Below are 25,897 nucleotides of genomic sequence, written 5' to 3'. Positions count from 1 at the left end.
CCTTCATGCTTTAATAAATGCTTGAAATCCATCTGTCAACACTTTTTTTATTATCACTTTTGTTTCATATTGTGTGACTGTGTACATGTAATCTTTTTCATTAAATTACATTTATCTTAAGTCTTTTAATTCTGCTTTCAACTGTATCTAAATATAGAATGTTATGGAGCCTTGACTTTAGTGGAGTTTAATATATTTTTATCAATGAAACATTTAAGATGTGTAAAAGTTGGTAGCTAAAAAAATAATACCTTTAGACTTAAGCAAAAGCTTAAACTGTGAAAGTAAAAGCAAATTGTAAATGTATGGTACTGAATCAGGAGTCTACTCATCACAAAGCTCAGTGAGTAAAGGCTATGAATTCAATCTTCATAATGAAGAAACACAGTATCTTAACAATAAAAACATAAACTTAGAATAGGTCTGCTGAAGAAATACCTTTTGGAAATCTTTCATAATTTGCAGGAATTTCTGTATACATATTTCCAAATATTTCAATCAATTTATTAGAAGAATGGGGACAATGGTGATTGAGAGGAGGAGAGGAAGAAGTTAAAGTTTGATATTGTTTCATCTTTCACCTTAGTGGTAATCACAAATGTATATACATATGTGTGTGTTGTGTGTGTATTTATGTGTGTCATACATTAGTGACATGAAAGATCCATCTTTGAACTTACTGCTGTACTTGGTGGCTGCAGTTTGCACTGGTGAAGCTAACTATCATCTGTAGTTTTTCAGTTGCATAGTTCACAAACTGCTGTTTAAAGGCTCTCTCCTTGGCACGGGTAGTCCATGTCAGCCTCTCATAAAGATACAAAGCTCCATACATGCTTAGTGAAACAGATATGAGTTTCCAGCCTATAGTTTTCCAAATCTGTAAAATAAAGTCACAGCTTATTCTAAGAAAGTAAACTGCTACCAGAGAGAATATATTAAAAGGCATTTTGGCTCCCTATAGATCTTTGAGAATCTAACCTACTTTCTAAAAACACAGATGAAAGTGGTGCCACGGCTCAAACGGTGAAGCACTAGCCTTGGGCAAAAAAGAGCACAGGACCAGTACCTAAGCCCAAAGAGTTTGAGCCGTAGAACTAGTGGGGGGTGGGGGTATTACTCTACAGGGGGCAGTGGCTTAGTGGTAGAGTGCTTGCTTAGCATGCATGAGGCCCTGGGTTCAATTCCTTGACACCACATAAACAAAAACTTTTAAAAGACAAACATATATCTACATGGGAAAATCTGAAATTACTGTAACTCAAGTAGGAAGAAAAGGATCAGCACATAAATATCAGATAAACTGTCATAAGCTGTCGAATTTCCTAAGTTGAGTCAATGTATCTGGAAAACGTGATAAAAAATGTTTTCAAAAGTTTTTGAAATCCTAAACTGTGTTTTGAACTTTGGGACAATGGTGGCACCATCACCTGTAAACTCCCTAGGTGTCTCTGACCAGAGATTTAGGATACCAGCATATATGTCATTTCAAGAGATTCACACCAATCTTTAAACAGAGATCCCTCTAAGACAGAAAAAATCTCACCGTAGAAACACAAGAAGAGAAATCAGCAAAGATGTCAGAATCAATGTGCAGACTTCTGCTGAGTGGCTCTGCCTTAGCAGCCACAGCACAGGGAGGAAAGCACACACTTGAATCGCCAGACCGGGGAAAACACCAGGAAGAGGAGTCTGAGACCACCACATCTGGCTCAACATTGGCTCCAGAGGCTGTACCTCACTGGGGACTACTCCCTAGGGAGACCAGACCAGCTCCCTGTGGTGACTCAAAGTGCCCTGGACCAGATCCCCAGTCTGAGACAAAGGGAATATATTTTAAGAGGGCAAAACCTATTTTCCCATACCTCCAGCGGCTACCCCAGAAAGACTGCTGGGACACAACCCCACCCCTGCAACTACAACTCCCAAATCTCCCCAAAATTTCCTGTGGTGCATAGCAACGCCCCACAGAGAGGCAGGCAGTCAGGGAGACAACTGGGAAAACACCAGGACCCGCTGCCAAACAGCAAAGACAGCTGAAAACCATTACACCACCTAACTCAGCATCTCTGATGGGATTAGGTACATATAGCTCCAGTAGCATCTATATTCAAATTACAACTCTAAACTGAGGCTCTTCCTCTAAAGTAGTCCTAACTCAGGCCATTCCCATAGAAACTGCAGTACAGAACAGCCCTGATCTTGGACACACTGAGCAGTGAGTCTCTTTTTGTTTTCTCTGTCTCTGTCTCTGTCTGTCTGTCTGTCTGTCTGTCTGTCTGTCTGTCTGTCTGTCTGTCTGTCTGTCTGTCTGTCTGTCTGTCTGTCTGTCTGTCTCGCTCAATTTTTAGAGAACGTCAATCTCCAGGTTGATTGTTCTGGGTCTACTGTTAGAATGATCTGATATGTATTTGCGCAATTTGTAATATATACACATATAATATTCTACTCTTCTTTTTAAAATTATTTTTATTGTGAAAATACCATACAGAGGGGTTACAATTACATGAGCAAGGTAATGAGTACATTTCTTATCAAGCATTGTTGCCTCCTCCTTTGTTTCCCCTTACCCTCCCTTCCTATCTCCCTCCCCCCTCCCTGTGCCAAAGTTCATTTTTCAACAACTCTTGTACATCTCTTTTTTGTTGTTGTTGTTGCAATGGGTACACCTGTATCCCTATTTAAATTATTTGTTTTTTCCCTTCCTCTACTCTTCTCTATATCACCTTTCTGTCTTCAAAATTAGAGCTATAATTTGATAGGAGACAGCTATTATCTTAGGCTTTTTAGAGAAGATAGCATTAGGTTCAGTGAGCTTAACTTCTCAGGGAGCTTAATTTCTTTGACTCCTTCAATATGGAATACAAGGGTTTTATTATTATTATTTTTTCTTTTCCTCTTCCTTCTTCTCCCTCATTTATATCCTCCATCACATTCATTCCCTGTCCTTGCCTCCTTTTCTCCTTTAACTCCTCTATAACTCTATAACTCCTCTTTAACTCCTCTATAAACTGTACCCCTCTCATATACATCCCTGAAAACTACTCCTCATTATCCAAACCTTACACAATACAATAACCTTATACTGTACAATTCTACAGCTCAACTAAACTCTACATCTCTACTGATTGATCCCTACAAGCTCTAACCCAGCTAAATGAATCTCAGCAAAGCTTCCTAGTCAACCAAGAAAACAAGAAATAGTTTAGAAGGACACAGAATATCCAAATATAAAACCAAAAGGGTCTTCAAATGGGTAGAACACATCACAGAAATACTAGAAATATGCAAATCCAAGGAAATACAATGATCACAGAAAACAACCAGACAACAGAGGGAAACAGAGACCTAGAAGACACTTCATAAAATGCACTAAAATCACTGCTGATAAATTCATGAAAAGTTTGAAAACATATATAAGACAATCATAAGCATGAGACTGACCAAAGAATAATAGAAAAATTCATAAAGAACATGAACAAGAAACTAAATTACATCCAAGAGATGGCAAAGGAGTCCAGTGAAAAAGCAGCCACCCAGTTAAAGGAGATGAAAGAAAATACAAACATACATATCAGTGATAAAAGGAGATCTTTAGAAATCCTAAAATGTGACTTAGTTTAGGCCCAGACACCCTCTTTCCCAGCTCTCTCTTCTCTTTCCCAGGTCTTTGCCAGCTGCGTGGAGGCCATCGTGGCCTGGTACCCCTTACCTGAATACCACGTGCATGGTTCTTACTCGCCTACCTCTTTTTAAAAACCTAACAAGCCAAAGTGTCACTTCCAGTTTTCTGGTGGCTAACTGAAGATAAGAGTCTCAAGGACTTTCCTTCCCTGCTGGCTTTGAACTGCGATCCTCAGATCTCAGCCTCCTGAGTAGCTAGGATTAGAGGCGTGAGCCACCCGGATCTAGGTAAAACAAACATTTTTAAAAGAAGAGGTACAAGCCCTTAGAAATGATCTAGCTAAAACAAGCCTTTTAAAAGAAGAGGTAGAAGCCCTCAGAAATGATGAAACAGGAAGCATAGAATTAAACAGTAAAGTGATAAGACTCTGTGGCTGAACAGACAAAGCAGAAGATAAGAGCCTCAGAGTTGGAAACAGAGTAGATCAAATTCAGACAGGAGGTTATTTTATAGAACAAATCCAAGAAACAAGAAAGAAGCCTACAGGAACTACAGGACTCAATTCAAAGACTGAATTTGAGACTGACAGGTATCCAAGAAGGGGAAAAGGAGGTAGTTAAAGGGATAGGAAACATTTCACAAAATCCTAGCAGAGAATGTCTCAAATATCCAAAAAGAAAGTCCCATTCAGATACAAGAAGCATTTAGGACACCCAGCAGGTCAGATCATAACAGAACATCTGAACACCACATTATAATACACAGAGAATCAACAGAGACCAAGGAAAGATCCTAAAAGCTGTCAGAGAGAAAAAAGATTGATTACTTATAATCGTAAGGAAAACCAGTCCAAATACCACAGAGTTAGCCAAGACCATGAAAGCAAAAAGAGCCTGGCATGAAGCACTCCAAACCCTCAAGTGAAATAATTACCAACCCATAATACTACACCCAGAAAAGCTCCCTTTCATAACCAAAGGAAAAATTAAAATATTCCATAATAAAGAAAAATTGAAACACTATATCTACCAAACTAGCACTTCAAAAATACAGTTTCATACAGAAAACCAACAAGAATATGATATTGTCAGAGAAAAATCTCTTTATCTCCTTACCAGAGAACCAGATAAATAAGAATAGAGGAGGCAGAGTCCTTAAGGAGGGATATAACATGGCCGGCATTATCAGTCCTAACTCTCAATATCAAAGGAAATAACTCTCCAATTAAAAGACACAGAGTGACTACTTGGATCAAAATGCAAGAATCATTCATCTGTTGTTTACAAGAGACACATTCTCAAAGTGAAAGGTTGAAATAAAATCTTTCAAGCAAATGGCCCCAGGCTGGAGCAGCAATCTTAATATAAGATAAAATAAATTAAAGTCAGTAAAGAGAGAAAAACAAGGTCATTACATACTAATAACTTAACTACAGGAGGATATGACAATTCTAAATATCTATGCACCAAATGCTGGAGCACCCAACTTCATCAAACTCATACTACTTGACTTAAAAATACACACAGATGGGCTGGGAAGGTGGCTCAGTAAGGCGCTTGCCTTACATGCATAAGGCCCTGGGTTGGATTCCTCAGCACCACATAAGCAAAAAGAAAAAAGCCGGAAGTGGTGCTATGGCTCAAGTGGTAGAGCGCTAGCCTTGAGCTGAAGGACAGCGCCCAAGCCCAGAGTTCAGGCCCCACGACCGGACCCCTCCTCCCCCCAAAATACACACAGATCAAAATACATCATTATCTCCTCTGGATAGATCATCTAGGCAAAAACTCGGCAAAGAAACCTCAGTCCTAAATAACTACATCAACCAAGTAGATTTAACAGATTTAATTTAAAAAAACAAAAAAACAAAAACAGATTTAACAATCTACAGACTATTTCACCCAACTGCATCAGAATATACATTCTTCTCAGCAGCTCATGGCATATGATCCAAAATAGTCCATATGTTAGGTTACAAAACAATCTATGCAAATTTTAAAAAATGGAAATTATCTTTTGTATCCTATCAGACCACAACCAAATAAAATTAGATCTCAACAGCAAAAAACATCACAGAAAACTAGCTCATGGAGACTGCACAACACACAACACATTGCTGAATGATGAGTGGGAGATTATAAGGGAAATTCAAACGTTCATGTAATTCAATAAAAATGAATACACAAATACCAACTCCACTGGGACAGGCAGGACTCAAGAAAATTTATAGCTCTTAGTGCCTACATCAAGAAATTGGAGGGGCTGGGAAGGTGGCTCAGTGGTAGAGCGCTTGCCTTGCATGCATGAGGCCCTAGGTTCGATTCCCCAGCACCACATAAGAAAAAAGAAAAAAAGCCAGAAGTAGCACTGTGGCTCAAGTGGTAGAGCGCTAGCCATGAGCTGAAGAGCTGAGGGACAGCGCCCACGCCCAGAGTTCAGGCCCCACGACTGGACCAAAAAAAAAAAAAAAGAAATTGGAGAAAACACACTTTAATGATACACCTCATGCTCCTTGAAAAACAGGAATAGGCCAAACTCCAAATCAATAGATGGAAACAAATAATAAAAATTAAATCAGAAATAAATTAGAGAATTAAAAAACCACAGAAAGAATTTTAAAAATGAACAAAAACCTGAAAAAATTAACAAAATTGATAGACTCTTAGTAAATTTGACTAAAAAAAATTGAACACACCCAATTTGATAAAATTAGGTATAAAACTGGGAACATCACAACAGAAATATGCAAGAGTCAGAAGTTTATTAGAGAATACACTGAAAACATCTATGCCAATAAATTTGAGAATTTGGGAGAAATGGAAGCATTCCTAGAGAATATAAACTGAGCCAAAAGGATTTAACTAAAGTACATAGACCAGTAACAAGTAATGAAATTGAAAGGTAATAAAGGACCTCCCATTCAAGAAAAGCTCAGGACCAGATGGATTCACAGCCAAATTCTGTAAGGTCTTCTAAGAATATGATACTGGCAGAGAATCTTCAAAGGAGAACTCCCATAGTCCTCAAATTCTTCAATGAAATAAGAAACTAATTCTGTGAAGCCAGCATGACTTTCAACCCAAAATCATTTAGGGACTCATCAAAGAATGAGAACTATAGACCCAACTCACTTCTTATGGTTTCTCTCATTTGTCTAGGATAGTTCTAGCACATGAGCAGAATGGCTCAATAGCTGTGTATGTATGATTATATAAGATGATGCTTAGCAAAATGAACTCCAAGATATGGAAACAAGAGGTTTTACTTTGTTGTCATTTTAAATGTGCTCTGTAATTTCCTTTTTCCTTTGTGCCTTTTTTCCCCCTATGGTTTATCCCCTGTTGTCACTGTTTTTTATTTTGGTACCCTGGGTATTATATAAGTTTATATGAATTAGGCAAGGTAAGGGGAACAACAAAATGCTGAGACAGAGGACAAAGGGTGAACCAATGCAAAGCGATACTCCTAAGTCAATATGTTGGAAATGAACCATAAAACTGGGGGTAGGGTAGTGGGAGGGAAAGTGGGAGAAAAAATGAGAGAGGGGTTAACAAGTTCAACAAGAAATGTACTCACTCACCTTATATAGGTAATTGTAACCCCTCTGTATATCACCTTGACAATAAAATTAAATAAAAAAAAAGCAATGTACTCATTACCTGATTTATGTAACTGCAACAAAAAAAAAAGACTCTAAAGCAAAAACATAAAGAAACAAAAAAACTTCTCAATAACATTCTGACCAACAGAATTCAACAACTAACCCAAAAAAATCATACACCATGATCCAATGGGATTCATTCCAGGGTTGGCAAAGCTGGTTCAATACATGCAAGTCAATTAATATAATTCAACAGAAGCTAGGACAAGAACCACATATCATCTAAACAGATGCAGAAAAACCATCTGACAAGATCCAACACCTCTTTATGATAAAAGCTCTGGAGAAGCTCAGGATCCATGGAATGTTCCTCAATATAATAAAGGCTGTATATGGCAAACCTACAGCCAGCATTATACTTAATAGGGAAACGTTAAAAACATTCCCTCTTAAAAAAAAAAGAAAGCATTCCCTCTAAAATCATGAACAAGACAAGAATGCCACTGTCTCCATTTCTCTTCAATTCCTCTTCAACATAGTGCTGGAATTCCTAGCAACACCATAAGGCAAGAGAAACACATAAAGGGGTTCCAAATAAAGAAGGAAAGCTATCCCTCTTTACATAGAACACAATCCTGAATTTATAGAACCCTATAGATTTCTAACCAAAGCTACTTGAGTTGATTAGAAACTTTAATAAAATAGCTAGGTATAAAATCACCCCACAAAAACCTTCTTGTAGGGCTGGGAAGGTGGCTCAGTGGTAGAGTGCTTGCCTTGCATGCCTGAGGCCCTGGGTTCAATTCCTCAGCACCACATAAGCAAAAAGAAAAAAGCCTGAAGTGGCGCTGTGGCTCAAAGTGGTAGAGCGCTAGCCTTGAGCTGAAGAGCTAAGGAACAGCGCCCAGGCCCAGAGTTCAGGCCCCATGACTGGACCCCCCCAAAAAAAACCCCAAAAACCCAAAACAAAAAAACCCTTCTTGTATGCCAACAATGAGAAGAGTAATACGGAAATTAGAACAACTCCATTTGTAATAGCCTCAAAAAATTAAAGGGGGGATGGGAATATTGTTTAGTGGTTGAGTGTTTGCCTAGCATGCATGAAGCCCTAGGTTTGATTCCATAGTACCACATAAACAGAAAATGCCGGAAGTGGTGCTGTTGTTCAAGTGGTAGTGCCAAAGCAAAAGAAGCTTGGGGAGCCGGGTGCCGGTGGCTCACGCCTGTAATCCTAGCTACTCAGGAGGCTGAGATCTGAGGATCGCAGTTCAAAGCCAGCCCGGGCAGGAGAGACCGTGAGACTCCTATCTCCAATAAACCACCAGAAAACCGGAAGTGGCGCTGTAGCTTAAGTGGTAGAGCACTCGCCTTGAGCTGAAGAGCTGAGGGACAGCGCCCAGGCCCAGAGTTCAAGCCCCACGGCCGACAAAAAAAAAAAAAAAAAAAAAAGAAGCTTGGGGATAGTGCCCAGGCCCTGAGTTCAAGCCCCAGGACTGGCAGAAAACAACAACAACAATAAAAAATAAAAACCCATAGAAATTACTTAACCAAAGATCTGAAGGACTTCTATTATGAAAACTTAAAAAAAAAAAAAAATTGAAGTAGACTTAAGGAAATGGAAAACTTCCCATGCTCCTGGTTGGAGAGAATTAACAGTATAAGTGGCAGTTCTGCCCAGAGCAACATACAAATTAATGCAATATCCATCAAAATCCCAACAACTTTCTTCAAAGAAATAAAGAAATCAGACACCATGCTGCCATGCCATGTGTGTCTCTGTGATCCTGTACTCTGTCCTGTTTCCTGTCATCTCGGATCATCATGGCATATCAATTCAGCTCCATTGTCTGATTTGGTGTGTTGGTATTGTTTTTGTTCTTTCTTCTCTGGCCTGTTTCCTAACTGTGTTAAGTGTATTTGGGGGCTGTAGGCTTTTGGAAAAACTGGTTGTGCGCATCCTGCTAACTGTGTATAAAGACTCCAAAATTCCATTTACCTAAATGTGGCCTCTGGGATAATTCACCTTACAACAGACGGGGGCATGTCCAGGGCATCTACGTTCCTTGAAGCTACTGGCCAATGGCCTTGGTGGACCAGCTATGAGGGGACAGAAACCTCTACAGAGGAAGCGTGCCCCTTGAGAAGTTCCAGGGCCCTGTGATCTTTCCACCACTCTAAGGTTACCTGCTCGTTGATGCTGGACATGCCATCCAAACATCTTTTTGGAGTCACTTAGAAAGCTTCCAGAAGTAAGTCTCTTTCTCTGTCCTGCTTATGTTTATGTTTTTCTGAAACCTGAGGGCCAGTCCATCTGGAAATTGAAGAGGATAGGGGAGCAGATGTGCTCAGTAACTGGCTCTTCTTCCTCTCATGCATGTGCTGTGTTCCCTTCTGCAAAGAAGCAGTTGGGAATGTGCAGGCAGCTGAAGACCTGGTTCAAAACAACTAGTTAATGTTAGGTGGTGCAGTGGCAGAGTGCTTGCTTTGCATGCATGAGGCCCTGGGCTCAAATTCCTCAGCACCATATACGAGAGAAAAAGTTGAAAGTAGCGCTATGGCTCAAGCTGTAGGGCACTCATGTTGAGCTGAAGAACTGAGGGACAGTATCCAGGCCCAGAGTTTAGGCCCCAGGACAAAAAAAAAAAATTGTAAAGTGCTCCTGTCAAAAGACTGGGAGTGTCCTGTGTCTCTGTCCCCCTACCCTGATCCTATTTAGGCCTGGAACAGCATACGTGCCAGGATGCTATGCCGCCATGCCATGTGTCTCCGTGATCCTGTCCTCTGTCCTGTCTCCTGGCTTATCTCTAGTCATCATGGCCTCCCAATTCAGTTCTTTTTTTTTTTTTTTGGTCCAGTCGTGGGGCTTGAACTCTGGGCCTGGGCGCTGTCCCTCAGCTCTTCAGCTCAAGGCTAGCACTCTACCACTTGAGCCACAGTGCCACTTCTGGCTTTTTTCTTTTTGCTTATGTGGTGCTGAGGAATCGAACCCAGGGCCTCAGGCATGCAAGGCAAGTACTCTACCACTGAGCCACCTTCCCAGCCCCCAATTCAGTTCTGATGGAGAGCTGATTTGGTTTGTTGGTATTGTTTTTGTTCTTTTCTTTCCTCTCTGACCTGTCTCCTAACTGTGTTAAGTGTATTTGAGGGCTCCAGGCCTTTGTAACAAGTGGCTGTGAGCAGCCTGCAAACTGTAATAAAGACTCCAAAATTACATCTAAAAAAAAAAAAAAAGAAAAGAAATCAATCAAAAAATTCATATAGAATAATAAAAGACCCAGAATAGCAAAAACAATCCTTAGTATGAAGAATACTGCTGGAGGAATATCAATACCAAACTTCTAGCTTTATTACAAAGCAATAGTATAATAGAAACAGCTTGGTACTGGCATAAGAATAGGCCGGAGACAAGCAGAAAAGGTCAAACGCTATGTACATACAACCATATAAGATGATGTTAAGTGAAATGAACCCCAAGACAGGGATGTAAGTGTTTTTATTTCTTGCTATTGTTTTTAACGTATTTATAATGTACTATGTGTTTTTTTTGTTTCTTTTGTATGTTCTTCCCCCATGGTTTAACCCCTGTTTTCACTGTATTTGATTCTGGTGCCCTGCATCTTGTATACACACTTTTCTAATTTGGGGAGGGGAAGGATAAAAACAAAATGCTTAGATAGGGATACAGGATGACCCATTGTAACAATGAGATGTATGAACTTTACAACTTGGTGGGGGGGGAAGGGAGAGAGGAGTTGGAGAGGTGGGGAAGGAAGGGATGGTAATGGAAAAACAAAAAAGGAGGTAACAATGCTCTATAGGAAATGTACTCATTACCTTACTCATGTAACTATAACCTCTCTGTACACTATTTTTACAATAAATAACGTATTTAAAAAAAAGAATAGACCTGAGGACGAATGAAACACAATAGAAGACCCAGAAATAAGCCCACAAACACATAGCCACCTAATATTTGATAAGGGAGCCAAAAACACAGGTTGGAAGAAAGCCTCTTCAAATGGTGAAGGCAAAATTGGCTATGTGCACAAAATTGAAGCTAGATATTCATATATCACCTGCACCAGAATCAACCCTAAATGGATCAAAGAAGACAATGTAAGGCCAGATACTGTGAAAATATTACAGAAGGGGTAGAGGAAACTTTAGGCCTTCTAGGAATGGGTCAAAATTTCCTAAATAAAGATTCAGAATCACAATAAATCAAAGAAAGACTGGATAAATGGGACTGTATCAAACTGAAGAGCTTCTGTGTGACAAAGGGCAAAACTAGCAGAGATAACTAGAAAGCCTACAGAATGAGAGAAAATCTTCACTATCTATGCATCAGACAAAGTCATCGTATCTAAAATATACTTAAGAGCTCAAAAAATTAAGCCTCCAAAAAACAAAGCTTGAAAAACTCAACAATCCAATCAATAAATGGGCTAAAGACTTGAAGACAGATTTCTCAGCAGAAGAGAAAAGAATGGCCAAGAGACACATGAAGTTCAACATCTCTGGCTATTAAAGAAACGCAAACAAAAACAACATTGAGATTCCAACTCATTCCAGTTAGAATGGCTATTTTCAGAAAAATTAACAATAGCAAATGCTGGCAAGGATTTGGTCAAAAGGGAGCTCTACTACACTGTTGGTGGGAATGGAAATTTGCTCAACCACTCTGGAAAGCAGTATGGAGTTTCCTTAAAAGTCTAAACATAGAGCTTTCCTATGACCCAGCAATTCCACTCCTGGACATTTATCCAATGGACCACAAACAAGGCCACACTAATGCCACCAGCACAACCATGTTTACTGCAGCATTGTTTACCATAGGCAAGACATGAATCAACCTAGATGTCCCTCAGTGGACGAATAGATCAAGAAAATGTAGAATATAGACACAATGGAATTCTACCAATGCATCAGAAAGAATGATATTGTACCATTCATAATGAAATGGAAAGACTTGGAAAAAATTATATTAAGCAAAGGAAACCAGAGCCAAAGAAACAGGCTGCATGGTGTTTCCCTTATGTGGTAAAACTAGAATGTGCCTTTAAATCTACAAGTAAATACACTGAATGGTTAAATTTTTTATTTTTAATATTTTGTCAGTCATGGGGCCTGAACTCTGGGCCTGGGCACTGTTCCTCAGCTCTTTAGCTCAAGGCTAGCGCTCTACCACTTGAGCCACAGTGCCACTGTTGCTGTTTTTGTTTTCTTTTCCTTTTGTCTTGTTTCTTACTTTGTATTTGGAGGGTAAGGGAGAGCACATAAAAGGTGGAACAAAGGTGAACAAACACAATAGTGATACTCACTAGACACCATGTGGAAAATGAACCTGATATCTCGTGGGTGGGGATGGGAGGGAGAGAGTGACAGAAGGGGAGACATGGTTCAAAAAGAATTGTACTCATTACCCATTACCTTATTCATAAACTATAATCCCTCTGTGTATCAACTCTACAATAACAATTTAAAATAACTGTGTTTTATCTTATATATTTCTGCATATATTCCTATATATTCTAAAGTATATAAGAATTTTTAAGCTTTCCCCACCCCCCCCCCACCCCCAGTCCTGGGGCTTGAACTAAGGGGCCTGGGCACTATTCCTGAGCTTCTTTTGCTCAAGGCTAGCACTCTACCACTTGAGCCACAGTGCCACTTATGGCTTTTTGTGTTTATATGGTAATGAGGAATCGATCCCAGGGCTTCATGCATGCTAGGCAGGCACTTTACCATTAAGCCACATTCCAAGCCCAAAATATGTAAGAATTTTTAACAAGAACTACTATTAAAATTATTGTTAAGGGCTGGGAAGGTGGCTCAGTGGTAGAGCGCTTGCCTTGCATGCTCGAGGCCCTGGGTTCGATTCCTCAGCACCACATAAGCAAAAAAAGAAAAAAGCCGGAAGTGGCACTGTGGCTCAAGTGGTAGAGTGCTAGCCTTGAGCTGAAGAGCTGAGGGACAGCGCCCAGGCCCAGAGTTCAGGCCCCACGACCGGACCCAAAAAAAAAAAAAAAAAAAATTATTGTTAATATTTTAAGACAGACATCCTTTCTTTCTGTAAGGCTAGACAAGACACAAGACTTATGAACCAAGGGCCTTACACATGCTAGGCATGTGCTTTGTCACTAAACTACCATTTCTATCCCTCTAAACTTTCCTTGTTGCACAAGCGTGATAATAGCACTCCTTTGTATGTGTGTTAATAGGGCTGGGGATATTATAGTGGTACAGTACCAGATTAGCATTTCCAACGTCCAATCCCCAGCACTGCCCTAAAATCAACAAATAAAATATATCCAGATAGTTGGCAGTGTTTCTTTCCTAAACACAGACATGTATACATTTACGATTAGAGATCTGTGAAATTCTTTGTTAATAGTTTTTCTTTAAAATTTTCATACTACTTTATAGATTCTCAAAACAGAATATACCTTTCTTTTTATCTTTCAATAAGCACTTTTGCAATAAGTTCAATTTTGCTAAAAATGTTTCTTACCACTCCTCCAACAACTATGATTCCCACAGAAGTTCTAGATGTAAGAGAAGCTAATCCTGTTATTAAGGTGATCATGAGCTCCTCTTGTGCTGCATTGTCTGCTGTTCCTGGATTGGCAGGAGCAGTGGGAGTTGAAGCTAAAGATCTAGGAAGCTGAGAAGCAGAGAGAGGGGGGAAAAAAGGGTATTACAATCAAACAAAACTGTTATATAAAATCACTTTTGAAAGTTTTAATTTATCTTTAAGTAGTTGTACAAAGAAGTTGCCATTTAACAAAGCACTTTATGAATACAATATATCTTAATTAATGTTACCCTTTCTACAATCTCACCCATCCGCTCCCCTGCCCACCCTTTCTCATACTCTTCTTAATTTTGTAGGATATACATTGGATTCTTGGTTGCACTTTCCTCCTCTTCTCTTCATTCCCCTCCTCCTTTCTTCTCATCCCACCACACCCCATTAAAGTACCCACTTCCTGGTGTTTTATTTATTTATTTTTTTTGGTCCGGTCGTGGGGCCTGAATTCTGGGCCTGGGCGCTGTCCCTCAGCTCTTCAGCTCAAGGCTAGCACTCTACCACTTGAGCCACAGTCCCACTTCCGGCTTTTTTCTTTTTGCTTATGTGGTGCTGAGGAATTGAACCCAGGGCCTCAGGCATGCAAGGCAAGCGCTCTACCACTGAGCCACCTTCCCAGCCCCCCTGGCATTTTATTTAGCAAAACGTTGATTTTGGCTTTCTAAGACTCTCCCTTCAATGTACTATATTTCAGTTAATATATACACCATCCAATGTGTTTACTTATGAATTTGTAAACTAAATCTACCTTCCTGGTCTCTCTGGGCCTGACTTATTCACTTAACCTAATTTTTTCCAAGTTGTTCTATTTCCTTGCATTTGGTATAATAGGTATAATAATGTGGTATCTATACTACATTTTCTTGATCCATTCGTCCACTAAGGAGCATCTGGACTGATTCCATATCTTGGCTATGGTGAATAGTGCTGTACCTTGTACCAGCATTAACTAAAAATGGATTAAAGGCCTCAATGTAAAACCTGAAACCATGAAACTACTACAAGAAAGAGTAAGGGAAATACTAGGGTTCCTGGGCACAGGTAGAAACTTTTTGAATAAAGATCCAGAAGCACAGCAAATCCAAGGTAGACCTGATATATGGGACTGAATCCAACTAAAATGTTTTTACATGACAAAGGACATAGCCAACAAACTAAGATGATGTCTATAGAATGAGAGAAATTATTTGCCAGTTATATACCAGACAATGGCCTAATATCCAGCATATACAGAGAACTTAAAAAAGTTAAGCCCTCATAAAATTAACCAACAACCCAATTAGCAAATGGGCTAATGAGCTACAGTCTTCTTAGAAGAAGTAAAAATGGCCAACAGACACATGGAGAAATGCTCAACGTCTCAGGCCATAAAGGAAATGCCTAAATCAAAACAACCCTGAGATTCCACGTCACCCCAGTTAGAATGGCCATTATCAAGAAAACAAACAACAGATACTAGTGAGGATGTGGCCAAAAGGGAGCTCTAACATACTGTTGGTGGGAATGTAAACTTGTTTAACCACTCTGGAAAGCAGTATGGAGGGTCTTCAAAAAATTTAACATGTAGCTACCCTATAATCTAGCAATTTCACTCCTGGGCATTATAGCAGTAAATCTATTGTTAAAAAAACAAAAAACAAAAAACAAAAAAAAAATTTCAAGCCTGTAATCCTAACTACTCAGGAGGCTGAGATCTGAGGATCACAGTTCAAAGGCAGCCCAGGCAGGAAAGCCCATGAGACTCTCATCTCTAATAACCTACTCAGAAAACTGGAGTGGCACTGTGGCTGAAGTGGTAGAGCCTTGAGTTGAAGAGCTGAGAGACAGCACCCAGGCCTACAGTTCAAGCTCTTGTCACAACCAACACACACATACAAAAAACAAACAAACAAAAAACTTCAAATAATGAATATGCCAAAAGTACACAATTAAAACTGGACTGAAAATTACTTTCCTCTCTTCCTCCTCACTCCACCCCTACTTATTTAAGGTGGGGGTCTACATAATGTAGGCTGGCTTGAACTCACGATCCTTTACATTAGCCTCCCAAGTGCGGGGATGAGGTATATACCACACTGAATATTATTTTCTATGACAAAGTCCAAACTACCATTAACAATAATAAAAATTTTAATATATGTAGTAGAGTCTATTTATAACAGTAACTCTTATTAGGAATTAAAATCTTATTTATTTTTAATAGTTGAAGATAGCTCAGTGGTAAAGCACGTGCTCAGCATGTGTGAGAAGCTGGATTCAATTCCTAGCACCCCCCTAAAAAAAAACCACAGTAAAATAACAAAAACAATAACAATAAAACAAAAACAAAAACAGTTGTCACATCAAAAGCATAATCTTTATAACACAGGAAGCAAGCATATCTCAGGTAAGCTGGACTTCAAAAACCTTTAAACTGGAGCTGGTAAGGTGGCTCAGTGGTAGAGTGCTTGCCTTGCATGCATGAGGCCCTGGGTTCAATTCCTCAGCACCACATAAGCAGAAAAAGCCAGAAGTGGTGCTGTGGCTCAAGTGGTAGAGCACTAACCTTGGGCTGAAGAGTTCAAGCCCCATGGGGCCTTAACTTTGGGGCTGGGCACTGCAAGCACTCTACCACTGAGCTACCTTCCCAGCCCCAATAATACAATTTTTAAAAATGAAAAGATTTGCTATTTTACACAAGAAAGCACCTGAAGAGACGTTCAAAATCAGTTAATTAGGGAAACGGAAATCAAAATTAGGAAAAGAGACAACTTCATACCTACTAGAATAAAAGACAGATAATATGGTTAAGTTTTTTTTTTGTTGTTTGTTTTTTTGGTTTTTTGTTTTTTTAAAAGAAAAGCTGGGAACCAGGCCCAAACCAATAATCTTAGTTACTTAGAAAGTAGAACTAGAAGGATTCTGGGCAAAAGTTCCTGAGATAAAAAATTAAAGATAAAAGACAAAAGCCAGGCGTGGCTGCACCCATTCTTTTTGCAGGGGGTTGAAAGGGGAGGAGGAGTGTAGGAAGAGTTGGTTGTGGGACTTGGGACTTGAACTTAGGGCCTAGGCATTGTCCCTGAGCAACTTCTGTAAAGGCCACTGCTCTAACACTTTTAGCCACAGTACCCCTTCTGGTTTTCTGGTGGTTAATTGGAGATGAGAGTCTCATGGACTTTTCTGCCTGTACTGGCTATGAACCACCACAGCCTCCTGAGTAGCTAAGATCACAGGCATGAACCACCAGTACCAAGCTTGCATCCATTTTTAAGTTTAAAATGCACCAAAGACATTTAGGGGGGCAAATGAGGCTGGTTAGATACAAAAGGAGATATTTTGATATTTATAGTAACTATCAAAGGGCCAAAAACAAAAGTAAAAACCAGGAAGTAGCACATCTCCTTTGTAATGTTAAGTTACAAGGTAAGGAAATAAGGGAGGGCTATCTATATCTGCATTCTCTTGCACACAGGAAGAAATTGTCTAAAATCTACTTTGTTATTTTATAGGAATGGCTATCTTACCCTTGAAATGGTAAACAAACAAACACCAACAAAACCCAGGTGACTCTTCACTCTATTGGTTAAGTAAAATTAGAATGAATTGAAAGGTAAGTTTGAGAAAAGAAGTTATTTCTTTTCTTTTTTTATTTTTTTTAACTTATGTAGCTTCCACATATAAGGGAAAAATTGCTTGTGTTTTGGGTGGGCTTTACCTATCTTCCCCAACAAAACTTACTGTTTAAAGATTAGGAGCACAGATATAATAGGTACAGCTTGCCATTTTGAGCTGGGCTCCAGTGGCTCAGGCCTATAATCCTAGCTACTCAGGAGGCTGAGATCTGAGAATCATGGTTCAAAACCAGCCCAGGCAGGAAAAAATCCATGAGACTCTTATCTCCAATAAACACTCAGAAAACCACAAGTGGCAAACTCTATTATAAAGCCATAGTAATCAAAACAGCTTGGAACTGCCATAAGAACAGCTCTCAGGACCAATGGAATAGAATTGAAAACCCAGAAATGATCCTACAGACCTATAGCCAACTAATCTTCGATAAGGGAGCTAAAACAATAGAATGGAAGAAAGACAGCCTCTTCAGTAAATGGTGCTGGCAAAATTGGTTAACTACTTGTAGAAAACTAAAGCTAGATCCTTATATATCACCCTGCACCAGAATCAACTCCAAATGGATCAAAGACCTCGGAATCAAACCAGACACCCTGAAAACATTACAGGATGGAATAGGAGATACCCTAGGTCTCCTTGGCACAGGCCGAAATTTTCTTAATAGAGACCCGGAAACACAACAAATCAAAAAAAGGTTGGACAAATGGGATTACATGAAGTTGCAGAGCTTCTGCATGGCAAAGGACATAGCTAGCAAGATCAATAGAAAGCCCATGGATTGGGAGAAGATCTTCACTAGCCATACAATGGACAAGGGTCTCATATCTAAAATATACTTGGAACTCAAAAAATTAAATCCCCCAACAACAAATCTCCAAAGAAACAACTGCCCAATAAATAAGTGGGCTAATGACTTAGAGAAACTTCTCTGAAGAAGAAAGAAGGATGGCCAATAGACACATGAAGAAATGCTCAACCTCCCTAGCCATAAAAGAAATGCAAATCAAAACAACATTGAGATACCACCTCACCCCAGTTAGAATGGCTATAATCAAGAACTTTAACAACAACAGATGTTGGAGGGGATGTGGACAGAAGGGAACCTTACTTCATTGTTGGTAGGAGTGTAAACTTGTTCATCCACTTTGGAAAGTAGTATGGAGGTTCCTGAAAGGACTTCACATAGAGGGCTGGGAAGTTGGCTCAGTGGTAGAAGCGCTTGCCTTGCATGCCTGAGGCCCTGGGTTCGATTCCTCAGCACCACATAAGCAAAAGGAAAAAAGCCGGAAGTGGTGCTGTAGCTCAAGTGGTGGAGCGCTAGCCTTGAGCTGAAGAGCTGAGGGACAGTGCCCAGGCCCAGAGCTCAGGCCCCACAACCGGACCCCCCCCCAAAATAAAAAAGACTTCACATAGAGCTCTCCTATGACCCAGCAATCCCACTTTTGGGCATTTCCTCTATTTGCAATATCTAGTATATGTATGAGTCAAGCAGAAAAGGTCAGATGTGATGTTAGGAAAATGAACCCTTAGATATGTATTTAAATGTCTTTTTCTTTCATGCGATTGTTTCTAAGGCATTTATAAGATTATTTCTTTGTTGCTTTGTATGTCCCTCCCCCACAGTATAACCCCTGCTTTCATTATATTTGATGTCGGTATAATTTGTGGAGGAGATGGGGAAAACAAGTAGTTTAAGGATACAGGTGGACCCGTTGCAACTATGAGAAGTACAAGTTGTCATGTCGAAAACTAACTTTACAACTATGGTGGGGGGGGGGAGTGAGGGGGGATTGGGGGGGCGGGGGAGGCTGGGAAGAGATGTGAAGGGTAAACAAAGGAGGAGGCTGCAATGCTAGATAAGAAATGTACTCATTATCTTGCCCATGTAATTGTAACCCCTCTGTACAGTATGTTCACAAAAAATTAAAATTAAAATTAAAAAAAAAAAGAAAACTGCAAGTGGCACTGTGGCTCAAGTGGTAGAGTGCTCACCTTGAGCTGAAGAGCACAGGGACAGCACCCAAGCCCAGAGTTCAAGTCCTACGACTGACAAAAAAAAAGAAATTGCCATTTTGAGGTTTTTAATTTCCATTTCCTGCATGGGGAGTAGAAAATGTGTCTCTTTCAAACATACTGCTGCTTTGCTAAAATAAATTCTTAGTAAAATTTAAAAGAACCAGGTGCCGGAGGCTCAAGCGTATATTCCTAGCTACTCAGGAGGTTGAGATCTAAGGATTGCAGTTTAAAGCCAGCCTAGGCAGGAAAGTCCATGAGATTCTTATCTCCAAATAACAACCAGAAAACCGGAAGCGGTGCTGTGCCTCAAGTGGTAGATCACTAGCCTTGAGCTGAAAAGCTCAGAGACAGTGCTCAGACCCAGAGTTCAAGCCCCATGACAGACCAAAAAAAAAAAAAATTAAAAGAACAACAAATTGGATGAGGCAATGTATACTTGACTGTCATCATAGCTTTGCATGAAGCATAATTAAGAGGATAAAAGTCTAGGTCAGCTCTGGAATAAACAGAAGACCCTACTTGAAAAAGGGCTAGGGACACAGCTGAAGTACAATGTCTACCCAGCCAAATGAAAAGTCCGGAGTTCAAATCCCAGTACTCAAAGGGGTAAAACGGCATGCAGGTGGGGGGTGGGGGGTAGGGGGGACAAAGAGAAGCAAGGCACTTCAGCCTTGAGTAAAAAAGCTATGGGAGAGAGCATAAAGTCCAGTTCAAGCACCAGTATTAGCAGAAAAAAATAAAACAAAGAAAAATGTTAAAGTAATCTCAACCTAGCATTTAACTCCTTCCTATAGATATACTTCAGAAGAGAAACCACATGTCCACATAAAAACATTCATGCATGTTCATAACAGCATTTTTCATAGCCCAAAAGTACTAACTACCATAATATCCACCAACTGATGATAAATGTATTAAATCAGAAATAGAATTAGTTGGCCATCAGAAAGAAGGAAATATTAATACAGGCTACAATACTGATTCCATGATAAACCTTTCATATAAAAACCATTCCATACCCTTTATAGGGTAGTTGAGAGACTAGCAGAGTGACTCATGTAGTAGGACCCTGAATTCAAAACTTAGAATAGTCAAAAAATTAAATTAAATTAAGAAATCCAGAATATGGTATTAGTGGTGGTGGTTTTGCCTTTGGGTTGTTTTTGTTTTGGCTTTTCTTTTAGGAGGGACAAAAGGGGGGCACAGAAATGGAAGGAAGAATGATACACAAATGCAGTCATATATTCAGTATACAGTAGGTGAAAAATGAACTACACAACTTGTAGGTAGGGACAGGAGGGGGAAACTGGGTGAAAGTGAAGGAAAGGGTAACATGGTCAAAAAGAATCGTACCCATTTACTTATGAAATTGTATAACCTCTCTATATAACACTTTTATAACAATAAAATTACAGAAAGGACAAATCTATATTGACTCAAGACAATTAGTAGCGAGGTTCAAGTTAGGAAGGATGACTAACTACAAGTGGGCAGAAAGGGTTCTTTTGGATGGAAATATTCTAAAGATCAATTATGGCAATGATATTATTACTTTAAAATTTTTCTCACAATTATTATGGAAATATATTTGAAAGTTTTTTTTAAAGCTTCCAATTGTTTCAATTTATTTGAATCCTGAAAATAAAATATTTTAATAAAGTAAGTTTTTAGAGTTGGTGCCAGTGGCTCATGCCCGAAATCCTAGTTATTCAGGAGGCTGAGATCTGAGGATCACAGTTTGAAGACAAGATTCTGTCTCCAATTAACCAGCAAAACCCCCCCAAAAAAACTGGATTAGAGGCATGGCTCAGTTGTTTGTGGGCAAAGATCACAAAGTCCTCAGTTCAAGACTCATAAAGAAAGTTTTGTACATCAGTGGCTCACACCTGAAATCCTAGCTACTCAGGATGCTGACATCTGAAGCTCAGGGTTCAAAACTATCCTGGACAAGAACTCCATGAGACTCATTTCCATTAACCATCAAAAAACCTAGAAGTGGAGATGCAGCTCAAGTGGTAGAATGCCAGCCTTGAGTGAAAAATCTAAGGTACAGTACAGTCCAGGCCAAGTCCAAGTCCCAGTGTCAGCACTAAAATAATACAGTAAAAAAATATAGAACCATTTATAATAGTACCAGGTATATCCTTTGTAATGACTTTCCCATATCTATAGTCCATTTAACTGAGAAATATCTTTATGAGATAAATATTAACTTTAAATACACAGATTTGGTGAAGTCAGTTTGTTACAGGAAACTGTATAACATTTATGAGTCTTAACTAGTAGATTCAAAGATACATACCTGAAATATCGGCTCTGACAATCCAAGCAGCACCCTCTGAGCATTTGTAGGGCCCAAGAATCGGTAAACAAGGGAAGACCAGCCCAGGGAAAAACGAAATACAATATCCTCTTGAAAATCTGAACATAACTTGTGGCAATTTAAGTCATAACTGAGATCAAACTTCTTGCAAGGGATCAGTGTATGAAGCTTATTTTGTATGCCAGCTGGAAGTAATGGTTTCAAATTTTCTAGAAAGAATAAAATTATTATACTTATTTTCAAAAGTTTTAATTAAATGTTTTACCATCAACAGAATATCCAAAATATAAAACCTTTTACTAATAATAAAGAGAAGGAAAACTACACACTACATTGTACTCATAAATATTACCAATAATTTCTTGCTGGGATTGAAGCATTGAAGCATTGACTTCACTGGTACACCGATCTGCTAAATTTCTTCCCATACCATCTTCTATGTGCTTATTTAATTCCTGTATAACAGTGGTAAATGTTCACATTATTTTTTCTCCAAAGTATACGTGAGTTTTTAAATACTTCATAGTAAATGCTAAAACTGCTAGAGGATACACATTGTTTCTATGCTGCTGAGAACTGAACCCACAGTATCATGAATGAATGCTAAGCACATACTCTACAACTGGACCACAGCTTCTTTGTGGTTTTTGTTTCAGTTTGGTTTTGGGGTTTTTTTTTTGGTGCTAGTACCAAGGCTTGAACACAGGGCCCAGTGTTCTTGCATTCCCATGGCTGGCCCTCTACCACTTGAGCCATGATTCTAGTCTGGCATTCTGCTGGCTGAGATGAAATCTTAAGACTTTTCTTCCCAGACTGCTATAATTCCTATTTTTTTTTCCATCCATTTTCTTTATAATGGCTGTTTTAAATTCTTATCTCTTTATTCTAACATCCAGCTCATTTCTCTTGTCCGGTTCCATTGATTAGTTTGCATACTGACCAAGAAGACACTGAATGGGCAAAGTATTAAATAAATGACATCTGGGTGGTAGCCTGCAATCCTAGCTACTCAGGAGGCTGAGATCTGAGGTTCGAGGTTCAAAGTCAGCCCGGGCAAGAAAGTCCATGAGACTCTTATCTCCAATAAATCACTAGAAAACCGAAGTGGCACTGTGGCTCAAGCTGTAAAGTGTGGCCTTGAGCTAAAGAGTGCAGAGATAGCACCTAAGCCCACAGTTCAAGCCCCAAGTCCGACAAATAAATAAATAAATAAATAAATAAATAAATAAATAAATGACAATACAAATAAGATGAGGAAATTACCTAGTGTGTGTGTGTGTGTGTGTGTGTGTGTGTGTGTCTCCCAGTTTTACAGATAAAATATCACAGACCTTTCTGCCCAGGCTTGCTATGAACCATGATCCTCAGAACTCAGCTTCCTGAATAGCTAGAATTAAGGCATGAGCCAACAGTACCAGCTTAGAAAAACTTTTAAACTAAACATTAACTTACACTTTTATACACTTTCAATACACTTGGAGTAGGATGAAACTCAGAACAAAATTCATCAACCAATACTGACAATCGACAAATTTCATCTGTCATTGCACAAGAAACCTGAAAATATTTTTAAAGAATCAGTTAAAAGAATAAAACAATTTAAATTATACAAGGGGTAAAATTGATTGGAAAACATTCACAAAAATGTCATTATAACTAAGGAAAACAATTTAGACCAATCTATACTACATAGTGAGATCCTATCTCACATATAAGATTATCAAGTACTAGAACAATCAAACTGAGAAAAAAAAATTCTCTTTTAAGAAATAAATTTTTTTTACTGTCATAAAAAAATAGTTCATTTCCAGATATTGTGATCACACAGTTATTGTTACCTTGTTTGCCACCTCTTCAGTAACTTCCTTTATTTTTTTCTTAACATCTAATGTTAAAAGGTTCATCTGATTCCGGATAAAGTCCAATCTATCAATCTGGTCTTCCCTCTCTTCCATTGAATAAACCCTATTATATTGTAAAGACGGATCAATATCCAGAGTATATTACAATCTTAATGCAATTAAAGAGGAGCATTTATTTATGTATTAAACCTTCTATTTACATGACCCAAGGGGGGGGGAATCTTTATTTCTATATCTCAATAACTGAGAGGATTCAAATAGTATTTCTTTTATTAAGTGCTATATTATAGATGATTTGATTTGAATACTGTCACTGTTTGAACTTGATTGATTAGAATTCTAAGTCTTCAAATGCTTCATAGACATGAATAGCAAAACAAAAGTGAATAGAGATTTTTAGTTCATAAACAAGTAGTAGTAAACAGTAAGTAACCTGGCAAGCCAAATCCAACTACATGCCCATTTTTGTTAAACCACTAATTGTTACCTATCATTTGTAGTTATACTTGTATCTCTATCTATCTATCTATCTGTGAATAAATATAACTGTTCAACTAAAACTACAGAAGTAACAGATGCAAGAGAGATAGCATGGCTCCAAAGTGTCTGGAACATTTAGAAAGTTTGTTCATTTATAGATTATACAGAAAAACAAAGACTTGAAATCCTTTTAAGAAGGTTGTAAGCTGTAAGAGTTCCCAAGACATTGTATGTTTCCCTGAACTGGCTTAAACTTACTTAAGTTCCAGTCAAGGCTATACCTCATAACTTTTGCCACATTTAATATATCTTGATCTTTGTTTTAAGTGTACCACATTTGTAAGAACTATACTTTCCTGTGTTTCTTTTTTCTTCTTCCTTCTCCTCCTCCTTCAGTCTTTTAGCGATAGTCTTGCTGAGTAGCCATGCCTCACCTTGAACTCATAATCCTCCTGACTCAGACTCTCAAGTTACTAAGCAAAGCGCCCCCCCACGCACGCATGCACATGCACTCGCACTCGCGCGTGCACACACACACACACTTTTTTTTTAATATTTATTTTTGCCAGTCCTGGGGCTTCAACTCAGGGCCTGAGAACTGTCCCTGATCTTCTTTTGCTCAAGGCTAGCACTCTACCACTTGAGCCACAGCACCACTTCTGATTTTTTGTTTTTATGTGATACTGAGGAATCAAACCCAGGACATGCTAGGCAAGCACTCTACCACTAAGCCACATTGCCAGCCCCTCAAAACTATATTTTTCACAAATCATACTTCAGGCAATCATTTCCAAATCTATAAGACTGGGTCATGGGTTAGATGAAAAAAAGATCACTTGATCAGGACTTCTTCCTAAAATGCTGCTTGAAGAAATGATTCTTATACTGCTTTAAAGATACTGTAAAGCTACTAAACATTGTGAAGTCACAATTTATATACACAAGAATACTGAGATCCTGACATGTCTAAAATTATGAAATTAATATTTTACTTTCAAATGTGCATCTAAAAATATACAAGTAGGTACCAGTTACTTCCACAAAGTTGATTTTAGTGTAGAAAATACTTATAGAACAATTTAAAACCTTATATTTGACACAAAAGTCTAATTCTTTTATGTTGCAATAAAATAAACTCATACCTTTTCTCTGCTGCTGCCACGTTTATTGAATCCATTATGTTTTTCACAGTATCTAGTATCTGTTTAGCTCTGATAGTGTGCTGTTCAAACTTTGTTTTCACTGCTGACTGCGAGATACACTCCTGCGAGGGGCCCAAGCCATAACACATTACTGTAATTCCATCACAACATTTCAGGAATTTAAACACAAAAACTTGCTGGTTATAATTTAAACCAAAACAAAAATAAGTATAGAAGATAAACAGAAAAAACACAAGTTAGAATTATATAAGTTAAAAAAATTAAAAGATTCAAAAGTAAAAAGGGCATTAACAGCAAGTTTATTTCTTTGTGTGTTATTACACAGTAATGTGGAATGGTTTGACTATATATTAAAACATAAACAAAGGGTAAAAAATAAAGGGTACTATTTCCAATGTTAAAAAAGCTTTCTCCATCAGAATCACCAAATAACCTATTCGAATCACCTGTAACCAAACCGTAGCCTATCTTGGTTTCATATTTGCAATAGATAATCTACGTAAGCTCTTGAGTTATGAGTTAGAATTTTTTATTTAAAAAATTAGTTTGAGAATATTATGATTTATGACTACAGAAAAAGATTTCTATGTATTTAAATGTAAACAGTTTAAAACATTCTTTTGTGCGTGTGAGAT

At 38.6% G+C, this 25,897-nt stretch overlaps 1 protein-coding gene across 4 annotated transcripts in view; it reads right to left on the bottom strand.

Annotated features, from left to right (window-relative positions):
- The window catches only part of Mfn1 (mitofusin 1), a 60,014-nt gene that overhangs the window by 4,961 nt on the left and 29,156 nt on the right, over positions 1-25,897 (bottom strand). For all 4 annotated transcript variants that reach the window (XM_070025833.1, XM_070025834.1, XM_070025836.1 and 1 more), the window contains 7 exons: positions 25,242-25,363; positions 23,596-23,722; positions 23,210-23,314; positions 22,110-22,212; positions 21,737-21,966; positions 13,732-13,884; positions 681-877 (listed from right to left, as the gene is read on the bottom strand). In XM_070025833.1, coding sequence (XP_069881934.1) covers positions 681-877; positions 13,732-13,884; positions 21,737-21,966; positions 22,110-22,212; positions 23,210-23,314; positions 23,596-23,722; positions 25,242-25,363 — 1,037 coding nt within the window. The remainder of the gene's footprint in view (positions 1-680; positions 878-13,731; positions 13,885-21,736; positions 21,967-22,109; positions 22,213-23,209; positions 23,315-23,595; positions 23,723-25,241; positions 25,364-25,897) is intronic.

Source organism: Dipodomys merriami, unplaced genomic scaffold (assembly GCF_024711535.1).
Source record: "Dipodomys merriami isolate MVZ:Mamm:240054 unplaced genomic scaffold, mDipMer1.0.p SCAF_173, whole genome shotgun sequence".
NCBI classification, from domain to species: domain Eukaryota; kingdom Metazoa; phylum Chordata; class Mammalia; order Rodentia; family Heteromyidae; genus Dipodomys; species Dipodomys merriami.
The sequence above is the reverse complement of the archived record's forward strand: the minus strand, read 5'-3'. Positions and strand labels throughout refer to the sequence as shown.